This window comes from Monodon monoceros, unplaced genomic scaffold, assembly GCF_005190385.1.
Source record: "Monodon monoceros isolate NGI ecotype Baffin Bay Population unplaced genomic scaffold, NGI_Narwhal_1 Super_Scaffold_18, whole genome shotgun sequence".
NCBI classification, from domain to species: domain Eukaryota; kingdom Metazoa; phylum Chordata; class Mammalia; order Artiodactyla; family Monodontidae; genus Monodon; species Monodon monoceros.
In genome coordinates, this window is record NW_021703774.1 from 158351408 (window position 1) to 158364202 (window position 12795).

A 12795-nucleotide genomic window follows, 5' to 3' on the forward strand; every position below is an offset into this window, starting at 1 on the left:
CGCCCGCGGGCCTGGCCAACTCTGGCTTCTGCCGCGCGTCCCTGGCTCGGAGCTCCGCTGCGGAAAACCCGAGCGGGGGCGGCTCCCCGCCTCGCAGCCCGGGAAAATCCGGGGGTGGCCGCCAGGGATCTCCAAGCGTCCTGGGCCAGGCAGCCCCATCTTCCCTCCCGGATGTGGGCCCGCGACCTGGCGCTCCGACCGTAGGCCCGTCGGTTCAGTCCCTGCCTTCCACCTTCTCTCCGCAGAGCGCCAAGACGACTGAGAGATGACGGCTGGGAGCCCCGGAGACTGCGGGGAGGTGCGGAGGAGCCCCGAGGGCCGCGTCTCCCGCCTGGGCCGCCGCCTGGGCCGCCGCCGGCGCCCGCGCTCCCCGCCCGAGCCCCTGCGGGTGCGGGCGCGGCTGCGGCTGCGATCGCCGTCGGGGGCGTTCGCGGCGCTGGGGGCGCTCGTGGTCCTGGTGGGCATGGGCATCGCAGTGGCCGGCTACTGGCCGCACCGCGCCGGGGTCCCGGGACCCCGGGCTGCAAACGCCAGCGCGCCCCCCCTGAGCGAGCTGCGGCGCGAGGGTCGGGGCGCCGGCCGGGCCCACGGCCCGCACGAGCGGCTGCGACTCCTTGGGCCCGTGGTCATGGGCGTCGGCCTGTTCGTGTTCATCTGCGCCAACACGCTGCTCTACGAGAACCGAGACTTGGAGACTCGACGGCTTCGTCAGGGGGTGCTGCGGGCTCAGGCGCTCCGACCCCCGGACGGCCCGGGCTGGGACTGCGCTCTCCTCCCCAGCCCCGGCCCCAGGACTCCCCGAGCCACAGGCTGCGTGGAGCCAGAAAGCTGGGACCTGTCCCCGTGTCGGGGTACCTCACCAGTCCCATCAGTGCGGAGTCTGCGTTCAGAGCCTGCTAATCCTCGCTTGGGGTTACCTGCCCTGCTCAACAGTTACCCGCTGAAGGGCCCAGGGCTGCACCCACCCTGGGGTCCACGGACCCAGACTGGCCATGTGATTATCACCGTGCAGCCCTCTGGTTCCTGCATTGAACATTCCAAGTCTCTGGATCTGGGCCTTGGGGAGCTCCTGCTTAGGGCCCCAGCAGCTCGGGACTGTGCTCATCGAAGCTGGCCACGGCTGGACCGCCTTAGTCTGGGGGGTTATGCCAAGTTGGGAGGAGGAGGGGACTTGGGGGCCCGGGTCTGAGGAGCAGGGGACAGCCTGCTATGAGGCTGCAGCATGGACCATGGTACCGGACTAGGATGGGAGTCCCAATGTCTAGTAGATGCTTCAGTCACATCCCAGACTGGGGATGGATGCTCTGGCCCCAGCAGCTGCTAAGGCATCCTGACTTGCATGTCAGCAGAGAAATGCCAACTGCACAAGGGTTCAAGAAGCCGGAGAGAATGTGTTTTAACGTGGAATCTGGAGACCAGCATGACTCAGCCTTAGGAATTCCTTCAGCCTCCAAAAGTGGCCTTAGCCCTGGACAGGTACCTGAGGGGGCTGGAGGTCCAGGCCAGGGTGATTGGGAGATGTATCTGGTGTCTTGGCAAACCCAAAGTGGTGGGCAAGGACCCTAAGACTTGGAAGGTAGGTTGTGATGTTACAGGCTGGGACAGGCTCCCTCCAAGGTGGCACTAGTGATAGGGTTTGCGCCTCTGGGAAGACGGGCAATGGGGTGGAGCTGAGATGTTCCACCGACATCTGGGATGGAGACTGAGCCTTTAATTCCTACCACGTCAACCCCTCCCCCCCTCAGCCATGCAGGGTATATCCCACGAGGGCTACACTACTGCCAATGCCTTCATACTGAGGGTCTGGCCCCTCCCTTAAAGAGGTCTGAGAAGCCCCCTTTCTCTCCTTTGTCGTGGCCTGTGCCACGAAATTTCCCTCCAGTTGGCAAAAAGCATATGCCAGTTCCCAGAAATCCTTTTATATGTTGAAACTGCATTTTGGTCAATGTGGACACCTTTAGAAAATGGCTTGGATTTGGGTCTTCCTGTCGCACGTTTAATTTTTCCCGAGTTGCCAGTAAGAGAAGAGAACTTTAAAAGTTGATCAATCTTCACAGAGTCCTTTTTTTTTTTTTTTAAGTTTATTGAAAAATGCAATACAAGAAGAAGCAAGACCAAACAGTATCTAAACACTACCACCACTTCTCTAACTACAAAAGGCCAAAACGGCAGACCTAATTATTGCCTATTTAATCTAAGGATTTTGCCAATTTGATTCGGCTGGCATAGTTCCTATTTTGTCAAGAAATGTAAACAACTACTTGATATGATTCATAATTTTTTTTTTTAATTTACAAAGCTCCTTCATTTTTGTCACCAAAATAAAACATTTGAGAGAGATCTGTAAAACCAACCAGCCTGGGGCTAAGATCCTGGACAGGTATTTCCCACGAGCCTTCCTTGGTGTTGGTCAGGCCATAGCCCTGGCTCCATTTCCCGAGGTGGACTGTTGCTCCCTCACCCTCAGCTGCCCCGCAACACACGGTGGGGGGCTGGGGGTGGGCAGAGGCCCTGACAGGTCCCTGCAGCCAGGCTCTGTGGGCCCTCAGCGGATAAATTCAGGTCCTGCTTTGTGGGTGGGTTGGGTAGGTGGGTGGCAGAGACCTCACGTGGCTTGGAAGAAATCTTTGTTTCTGAAGTGAGATAAAAATAAAATTGCAGTGAGAGTTGTTCCTGTGCTGTGTCTGAGTCACTTTAGGAAAACTGCCAAGTTGTTGACACTGGAAATGAACTCTTCTCCCCTCTTCACCATTTCCACCTGGACAGTCTGTTTTTCTTCACACACACGCACACACACAGTTGCAGAAAGAAAAAAAAAGATCCAAACAATTGCCAAACCCCAAGTTCTGTAACCAGAGAGGGAGGAAAAGGAAAGAGGCTTGGAAGGACACCCCTCGTGTTGGCTTGTCCATATCATGGTTTCTCAGCGCCAGAAGGGCATTGGAGATCTTCTGGTCCGACTTATAGACAAGGAAGCAGGGTGAAGTGAGTTGGTGACAGGTTGAGGGGAAGTTCAGGCCCCTGATTTGTGGTCCTAGGCAGTGAAAGTGGCCACACTGACCTGGATGGCACAGAATACTCAGTGTGCCAGGTTCCTGACGTGCATGCTGTGCCCTCTTCCTTTCCCCATCTTCATTCCACAGGTTGCAGCTCTGCAAGCTCCGGCAGCTCTTCCAGCAGGACAGCTGGCCATTGGCAAGTGAGCTCACATCGCATGCCTATATGATGTGAGCTGGATTTCCAACCTCACCACCGCTCTGGGCAACAAAGCTCGGGCTTGGGCACGGCCTGGAAAAGCCCCATCGTTCCAGACCATATACCCCAGGCTGTCTGTCCCTGAGACAGGGCACTCTCCTTCCCCCCGAAGCCTGTCACATATCCCACCTGAGCTCTTCCTGTCCCTGCCCAGAGAGAGCTACCTGTTGGTTAGTAACAGTCTCAAGTAAGTACTAAGAGAAAAACGCACACTTGTGAAAACAGTTCAAACCAACTGAGTTTGTCTAAACAAAGGTCAGCCAGCAGAGACTCCGGAGACGTGCTGCGGGCTGGGAGCAGAGGCTGTAGACTTCTCTCCTGCTCACCGCCCTGGAGCCCCCAGCCACTGCTGACTGGGACCCACTGTCCACCTCAGGAAGCTCACTTTCTGTCCTAGAATCAGGATTCTAAGAACTTGTAGGTAGATCTGTTTGTGGGAAGCAAGCTGGAAGATCAGAGAGGCCCTACTGAATAAAAATGTCCCCTAATCTTTACCAGGAATAGTGGGATTGGGGACATCAGTCCTCATTTTCAAAAACAAAAACAAAAAATTAAACCCAAACCCACCACAAACATCAAGCCACAAAACCTGACAGACCTCAGATGGCAAGTGGGGATGAGTGGAGCTGGTGTTTGTACCCCTTGTCAAGTGGGGTTTTGTGGGGAGCATGGCCCCTAAAAGCCAATTGCCACGCTCCAGAAGGGTCTCTGCAGGCAGGGGCCGGTCTGGACCATGATCGCCTCCTCTCTCAGTCACATCCTCTCTCACCCCAGGATTAAAGAGAGAGGCTCAGGGATGTTCTCCTGGAAATACTTTTTAGCAGGATCCAACTGAGGTAAACTCCACCACTCCCTTGTGTGAAGTGCACATTCCCAGAACTAGAAAACCTTTAAAAAAATCTCGTCAACTTTCTTTGTCCAAATCACCACTAAAAATATGCGGTCAGTGCTTTTGGCCCAAAGTGCCTATTTTTCTGTGAGTTTTGGTCTCTCCTGAGATGGGAGGTGGGGGGAGCACTTAGCAGAGCCACTGCTTCTGATGAGGTAAAAGGGGAGGGAGGGCAGGAAGGTGAAGGCCACATATGTTCAAACATTCACAGTATCAGATATATCTGAAGCAACTTCTTATGTCTTTGATCTAAAGAAGCTCCAAAAAGAAAGAACAGGAGAGAGGAAGGAAAACAATACTACATTCTTAGCAGAGGCCTCTGCCTCCCCATACCACCCTCAGCAAAGGGACAGGGACATCTTCCTGGGGTCTCTGGATCAGGGCAGCCGCCCTGCCTGACATTCTGATAAAGTTACATCACTGGCTCTGAGAAAGGGCTGGTTTATGAAGTTTTTGCTGCCATCTAAAGGGTATAAACTAGGGGAGGAGCAGGGAAGCCCCATTAAGCTGGCTTTGTCCCCCAACACAGCTGACAGAGTCATTGGAGGATTTCCCGAAGAATGCTGGGGACCCTGTCAGTATAAATGGGGAGAGGCTGGGCTGAAGGGGTTACAAACCACCCCATAAAAAAACAAAAGGCTCTTTAAAAACAGTCCAAAGAGTGAAAAGTTGAACAATTTCTGGTATCACAATATAGAAAAATGTATTCAAAAGGATCAGTGATATCTAGAAGACTTTCTTGGTATAAACTCCAAATAGAAAATGAAATTGCTTTTCTGGTGGTTTAGAATCAATCATTTTAAAAGTCTGAAGTCTGACTATTGCAGGTTAGCTTCTTTATCATTCTGCTGGTTTTCTCTGGGACGGGAGATGGGCAGGGAGTCGGGGGAGGGGGGAGGGTAGGACAGTTCCTAGAGGAAAGAAAGAAGCAAAGTTTTAAAATCCCGCAAAGGAGACGGCTACCCAGTCCCAGTGCCAAGTTCTTGTGGCCACAAGTGACAGTCAGGGCCTGAGCGGTTTTACAGGGCCCCGTCCTACCTGGTGATTGATGGCTTCTTCAAGTTATTTGTAAACTACTTGTAGGCATGACTTTATCTGGAACCCTGGCTCCCAAAAAGCAGCTATCCTGCTTCCAACTCTAGTCTGGCCCCAGAGCTTCAGCCCTTTCTTTCCTATCCCCCAAACCCTCATTTCCAGACAGCTAGCGCTGCTTTTCTTGGTTTTGTTCTTCTCCTCTGGTCCTCCCAGGTCTAGGCTCAGAGAGACTTGTGACAGCAGAGAGAGCAGCAGGGAGAAGTGGGGGGAGGTGAGGTGGAGAAGCTGGAGGATGCGTGAAGATTCAAAAGGTGGGTGGGATTTACATCCACGCTTGGTGTATCTCTTCCACCCCATCACTGCTGACACCGCTGAGGGCAGGAGGAGACCCAGATACTTAATGACCTCCCACATCCTCCTCCTCAGCCTTCCTCTGACTTCGGTTTATCAAGTCCCAGCGTGGACACCTCTGGGGGCATGGCTCCACTCCACAAGCACGGCCCGTACCTGAGCTCACTCCTCAGAGATCTCGGTTTCCTGATGGACGACCACCTTGGTCACTGACATGTCTGGGTGCTGCTCCTTTGCCTCCTTGATGGCCTGTACGAGGACCTGAGAAAGACAGAAACAACGTCCATCAGGCAGAAAGCAGCCTGGCTGGTGAAAAAGGCAGGGGTCATAGGACACCATTTCTCTGGCAAGTTCAGTCTTTCTGTCTACAGGACCAGGGCAGCATGTAGGCTAAGCCAAGCTGATGATGGCCGTACCCACCCTATCCTGCTTAGGGAGGCTCCTGGACTGAAAACACAGACACAGGGAAAGCTTAGAGCTGTCTCCAAGGAATCAGGGAGGGCCTTGAGGGGTGACAGCCTGGGTGGCTCTGGGAAGGTTCACTCAAGAAAGGGAGTCTAAAGAACAAAGTGAAATCTGTGTTCAGCGTAGGGTAACCGGGAAGCTCAGGACAGGAGAGGAAAATAGCGAAGCATGCTACAAAAAGGAAGAGATGTCTCTGGCTAAAGTAGAGACAAGAAAGGAAGAAAGAGTGGGAGGGCCCATGACATGCCACATACTAGCCTAAGTACATTACTTATTATTATTTACTTGATCTTTACAACAACTCAATGAATTAAGGCAGTATCCTTAATTTCATATTTTAGACGTGGAAACCGAGGTTCAGTGGTTAAAGTGCTTAACGTTTCACAGCTAGTAAGTAACACAATGGGGATTTTCACTTAAGTCTATCAGACTTTGCCACACTGTTTTTTAGTTTCAGAGGGAGGTGGAGGGGATGACGACCCTATTTTAGTATCTGGAGGAGTTTTGATCATTTTAGAAAAGCTGAAGGGAGCAGAGGGAAAGTCAAAGAAGAACAATGACACGACTACTCCCCTTGGGCTGCAAGTCGCTGAGCCTCAAGCTCAGAGCACCCCAAGGTGGAAGAGCCCAACACAGACTTTGGGGGATGGTGGCATGGGATTCTCAGTGACAGGCCTCCATCAAAAAGGACTCTAGCTAGATTTGACCAGCTGACTGTTAACCCTGGCTGTTAAGACTACTTCTAGGAGGGACGGGAAGAAGGGAGATCCCTCTTTTGGTCTCTTGACTCCATGAAAGCCGTTCTTGGCACCGCTACCTCTACAGGCCCCTGCTCATCCTCCCTCAGCTTGTTTGCTCAACCAGTCTGCTCACGCTTCAAGGCCCAGCCCAAGCCCCCTCTCTGGTTACTCTGGCCTACACCCCTCTCTCTCTGACAGCCTGCACCTTCTTAAAGTGCCCACTCCCGATCCAGAGTGCACCACATCTTATCCCTTCCACATGTTCCTCATGTCTCAGAGACTGAGGGACACTGGAGCACCTCTCTGAGCTATCAAGTGTGCTTGTCCTTTTGTCCCAATAACCCTGAAAGAAACCTATGATAATCTTTATTTTACAGAGGGCAAAACCACAGCTCAGAGAAGTAAAATAACTTGCTCAAGGACACACAACCAGTAAGTTGCAGAGTCAGGATTCAACCCAGGTTTGTCTCACTCCAAAGCCAAAACACCTCCCTATGCCATCTAGCACAGATGGAGCACGTGGCAGGGGCTCAGATCACATCAGGCCACGTAGGTGAGTGCAGGCTGGTAACACAGCAGCATCCCTTGCGCTGGGGCAAATAGACTGCAAGGCCTCCTACTTGGGCTTTTTGCAGCCTTGTTGCTGGGACCCTCAGCCCGGTGTTCTCAGCTGTCTCAACCCTGCTACCAAGGGAACTGTCAGCACTGCCGCTCAGTCTATTTTTTCTTTTTAAGGCACTCAGCATATCAGCATAAAGGCCACAGAACTATTGCTCCAGCACTCCTGTCAATGATTCCAGAAGCATTTACATGCAGTCTCTTCCACCCCCGCTCTTCTGTAGCTTTACTGTTCTAACCTCACCCAGCAGAGAATTGGGAACATTAATCCTGACCTTATTATTTGCTAATTGCTCGAAGCACACAATTAGCACCTAATTAACATAAAAGCATAGAATTTTAGCACTCAGAGGGCCCAGAAATTAGCTAGATCAACCTACTCTCTTTTAGGAGAGAACAAAAAAAAAAATATGGGAGGTAAAGTGATTTGCCCAGGGTCATACAACAAGTTAGTGATAGATCTAGGACAGAAATTAAGTTCCAGGTCTCCTGAGTTCCAGCCCCATGACACTGTGTCCCTTCTAGCTCGCCCCTCTGAGGGTAGAGACTACATGTTGGTTTGATATCATCTACTGTCTCCAGCACAGGTTTGGGTACATGATATCCCCTGAACAGCAACAGCTCTATTTACTTGGAGCCCACCACATGCCCCACAATGTACATCTGTATCTCACTTGATTCTCACAACCTTGAAGGAAGATGCTATCTTACAGATGAGGAAACAGAGGCCTAGGGAGTTAGGGCTAGAATATGGTAAGAACTAGGATTTGAGTGTAAAGCCCATGTTCTTTGCATTACACTTCCCTGCTTCTCCAATCTACGGCCCCCATCCCACAGGCCTCAGTGATCCGACTCCCTTTGTCCTTCTTCTTGATTAAGAGCTAGCTAAGGAGCCCCCTTGGAGATAAAGCTGTTGTCTTATTTTTTTTTTTTTTTTTTGGCGGTACGTGGGCCTCTCACTGTTGTGGCCTCTTCCGTTGCGGAGCACAGGCTCCGGACGCGCAGGCTCAGCGGCCATGACTCACGGGCCCAGTCGCTCCGCGGCATGTGGGATCTTCCCGGGCCGGGGCATGAACCCGTGTCCCCTGCATCGACAGGCAGACTCTCAACCACTGCGCCACCAGGGAAGCCCCGTAAGCTGTTATCTTTTGCAAGCCAGTTTCGGTGTCCATCAGTGATCCTTCCCCAGAACCTCTCCCATGCCCAGGATCTCAGCATTCCCACCTGATCATGGTCAATATCGGCATCTCCTGTGATCACAATTCGCTTTTCAATCCGGGTCTCTGAAATCCCACCTTTTACAGTCTGAAACAAAAGGGAGGTGACCATATGAGAAAGAAAGAAAGAAAAACCCAAACAGCAAAACAAAACAACAGCAAGAAATTAGTCTGAAAACTATACTCCAAATTTTAATCTGCTGCTGGGTACTGAATAGGATAGCTTTCTCACACACTTGTTCAAAATCTTGGCTGGACCTGCTAAAATGAGCACACGCCTATTCCCTAGTATTGCTAAAACCTTTAATAAGCTAAACAGAAAGTCATAATTCTCTATTATTTATTTTTACCTTTTTCTTCCTCCCAAACACCAAAGAATTTCTGTGAGTAAACAAAACAGGTGTTCCTTTTTGCTCTTTTCCTGTATATTTTGATTGTTTTCAAGAGGCAAACAAATCAGAAGACTATGAACAAAAAATGTCATGAAGCTTGAAATTAGGCTCTTTATTTTAAAACATTTTCATATTACTGATGTGAAAAGACCCTCAAATAATCCCCCCAGGGTAGGTAGGTTTCCCTACTTCACAGATGAGGAAACCATGGTCTAGACATATTAAGTAACTGGCTTCCAGTCATCTGTGTGTTGATGATGGAGCTTGGTCAGCAATCTAGATTTCTTATTTACAAGAAAACGCTTTTTCATCTAGTGCTACCACAAACATGGATTGTCTCTGATTTTCTGGGAGTAGTCCCATTTTTAGATACTTTGTCCCTCTTGCCCCCATAAACAATATTCTAATAATTTCAATAGTTCAGCATCCAAACTACAGTTCCCATGGCCTTGATCCTGGACATGACATAAAATTCTTCGTGAGACCCTGAGTTCTGATATTTGGCTTGGAAAATATGGTTGCTTAATAATACCAACAACACCTGCCCTTAAACTGACTTTTTTTTAAATAGATCTTTATTGGAGTATAATTGCTTCACAATACTGTGTTAGTTTCTGTTGTACAACAAAGTGAATCAGCCATATGCACACATATATGCCCATGTCCCTCCCACCCTCCCTATCCCACCCCTCTGGGTCCTCGCAAAGCACTGAGCTGATCTCCCTGTGCTGTGCTGCTGCTTTCCACTAGCTAACTAGTTTACATTCGGTAGTGTATATATGTTGATGCTACTCTCACTTCACCCCAGCTTCCCCTCCCCCACCGCATCCTCAAGTCCATTCTCTATGGCTATGTCTTTATTCCTGCCCTGCCACTAGGTTCATCAGTACCATTTTTTTTTTTTTTAGATTCCATATATATATGTTAGCATACAGTATTTGTTTTTCACTTTCTGACTTACTTCACTCTGTAGGACAGACTCTAGGTCCATCCACCTCACTACAAATAACTCAGTTTCATTTCTTTTTATGGCAAACATTCCATTGTATATATGTGCCACATCTTCTTTATCCATTCATCTGTTGACAGACATTTAGGTTGGTTCCATGCTCTGGCTATTGTAAATAGTGCTTCAGTGAACAGTGGCACATGTCTCTTTTTGGGTTTTTTTGTTTATTTATTTATTTATTTATGGCTGCATTGGGTCTTCGTTGCTGCGCGCAGGCTTTCTCTAGTTGCAGCGAGTGGGGCTACTCTTTGTTGAGGTGCGTGGGCTTCTCATTGCGGTGGCTTCTTTTGCTGTGGAGCACAGGCTCTAGGCACATGGGCTTCAGTAGTTGTGGCACATGGGTTCAGTAGTTGTGGCTCAGGGATTCTAGAGTGCAGGCTTGGGCTTAGTTGCTCCGTGACATGTGGGATCTTCCCGGACCAGGGCTCAAACCCATGTCCTCTGCATTGGCAGGCGGATTCTTAACCACTGTGCCACCAGGGAAGTCCCCGTGTCTCTTTTTGAATTATGGTTTTCTCAGGGTATATGCCCAGTAGTAGGACTGCTGGATCATAGGGTAGTTCTTTTTTTTAGTTTATTAAGGAACCTCCATACTGTTCTCCATAGTGGTTGTATCAATTTACATTCTGACCAACAGTGGAGGAGGGTTCCCTTTTCACCACACCCGTTCCAGCATTTATTGTTTCTAGATTTTTTGATAATGGCCATTCTGACCAGTGTGAGGTAATACCTCATTGTAGTTTTGATTTGCATTTCTCTAATAATAAGTGATGTTGCGCATCTTTTCATGTGCCTCTTGGCCATCTGTATTTCTTCTCTGGTGAAATGTCTATTTAGGTCTTCCATCTATTTTTTTAATTGAATTGTTTGGTTTTTTTTGTATTGAGCTCCATGAGCTGGTTGTATATTTTGGAGATTAATCCTTTGTCCGTTGTTTCATTTGCAAATATTTTCTCCTATTCTGAGGGTTGTCTTTTCGTCTTGTTTATGGTTTCCTTTGCTGTGCAAAAGCTTTTAAGTTTACTTAGGTCCCATTTGTTTATTTTTGTTTTTATTTCCATTTTTCTAGGAGGTGGGTCAAAAAAGATCTTGCTGTGGTTTATGCCAAAGAGTGTTTTTCCTATGTTTTCCTCTGAGTTTTATAGTGTCTGGTCTTACATTTAGGCCTTTAATCCATTTGGAGTTTGTTTGTTTGTTTTTTGAGTTTATTTTTGTGTATGGTATTAGGGAGTGTTCTAATTTCACTCTTTTACATGTAGCTATCCAGTTTTCCCACCACCACTTATTGAAGAGACTGTCTTTTCTCTGTTGTATGTTCTTGCCTCCTTTGTCAAAGATCAGGTGACCATATGTGCATGGGTTTATCTCTGGGCTTTCTATCCTGTACCATTGATCTATATTTCTGTTTTTATGCCAGTACCATACTGTCTTGATTACTGTAGCTTTGTAGTTTAGTTTGAAGTTGGGGAGCCTGATTCCTCCAGCTCCGTTTTTCTTTCTCAAGATTGCTTTGGCTATTTGGGGTCTTTGTGTCTCCATACGAACTATAAAGTTTTTTTTCTAATTTTGTGAAGAATGCCATTGGTAGTTTGACAGGGATTGCATTGAATCTGTAGATTGCTTTGGGTAGTATAGTCATTTTCACAATATTGATTCTTCCAATCCAAGAACATGGTATATTTCTCCATCTGTTTATGTCATCTTTGATTTCTTTTATCAGTGTTTTATAGTTTTCTGAGTACAAGTCTTTCACCGCCTTAGGTAGGTTTTATTCATTTTGTTGCGATGGTAAATGGGGTTGTTCCTTATTTTCTCTTTCTGACTTTTTCTTGTTAGTGTATAGGAATGCCAGACATTTCTGATTTTTTTTTTACATCTTTATTGGAGTATAATTGCTTTACAATGGTGTGTTAGTTTCTGCTTTATAACAAAGTGAATCAGTTATACATATACATATGTTCCCATATCTCTTCCCTCTTGCATCTCCCTCCCTCCCACCCTCCCTACCCTCTGATTTTTTTTTTTTTATGTTCCTGATCTTAGTAGAAATGCTTTCAGTTTTTCACCATTGAGTATGATGTTTGCTGTGGGTTTGTCATATGTGGCCTTTATTATGTTGAGGTAGTTTCCCTCTATGCCCATTTTCTGGAGAGTTTTTATCATAAATGGATGTTGAATTTTGTCAAAAGCTTTTTCTGCATCTATTGAGATGATCATATGGTTTTTATTCCTTAATTTGCTAATATGGTGTACCACATTGATTGATTTGCGTATATTGAAGAATTCTTGCATCCCTGGGATAAATCCCACTTGATGATGGTGTCTGATCCTTTCAATATGTTGCTGGATTCTGTCTGCTAGTATTTTGTTCAGGATTTTTGCATCTATGTTCATCAGTGATATTGGTCTGTAATTTTTTTGTGATATCTTTTTCTGGTTTTGGTTTCAGGGTGATGGTGGCTTCGTAGAATGAATTTGGGAGTGTTCCTCCCTCTGCAATATTTTTGGAGAGTTTGAGAAGGATCGGTGTTAGCTCTTCTCTAAATGTTTGATAGAATTCGGCTGTGAAGCCATCTGGTCCTGGACTTTCATTTGTTGGAGGATTTTTAATTACAGTTTCAATTTCATTACTTGTGATAGGTCTGTTTATATTTTCCAATTCTTCCTGGTTCAGTCTTGGGAAATTGTACCTTTCTAAGAATTTGTCCATTTCTTTGTGGTTGTCAATTTTGGCATATAGTTGTTTGTAGTAGTCTCTTATAATCCTTTGTATTTCTGTGGTGTCAGCTATGATTTCTCCTTTTTCATTTCTTATTTTATTGAT

At 47.6% G+C, this 12795-nt stretch overlaps 2 protein-coding genes across 26 annotated transcripts in view; one reads left to right on the plus strand and one right to left on the minus strand.

The window, feature by feature from the left end:
• Window positions 1-251: 251 nt before the first annotated feature.
• TMEM200B (transmembrane protein 200B) lies at window positions 252-2660 on the plus strand. The gene has a single exon (XM_029228317.1). It carries the CDS (start codon window positions 266-268, stop codon window positions 1187-1189), a length of 924 nt encoding a protein of 307 aa, XP_029084150.1. The 5' UTR covers window positions 252-265; the 3' UTR covers window positions 1190-2660.
• The window catches only part of EPB41 (erythrocyte membrane protein band 4.1), a 212491-nt gene continuing 201774 nt past the window's right edge, over window positions 2079-12795 (minus strand). For 8 of the 25 annotated variants that reach the window (XM_029228303.1, XM_029228294.1, XM_029228295.1 and 5 more), the window contains 3 exons: window positions 8578-8658; window positions 5687-5791; window positions 2079-5055 (listed from right to left, as the gene is read on the minus strand). In XM_029228303.1, the coding sequence (XP_029084136.1) occupies window positions 5693-5791; window positions 8578-8658 (180 nt within the window). In that variant the 3' untranslated portion in view covers window positions 2079-5055; window positions 5687-5692. The other 17 variants (XM_029228300.1, XM_029228289.1, XM_029228287.1 and 14 more) reach the window with 7 other exon arrangements.

Bases quoted from the DNA above. Each gene is read 5' to 3' on its own strand.
- TMEM200B (XM_029228317.1), top strand. From the start codon at position 266: ATGACGGCTGGGAGCCCCGGAGACTGCGGGGAGGTGCGGAGGAGCCCC.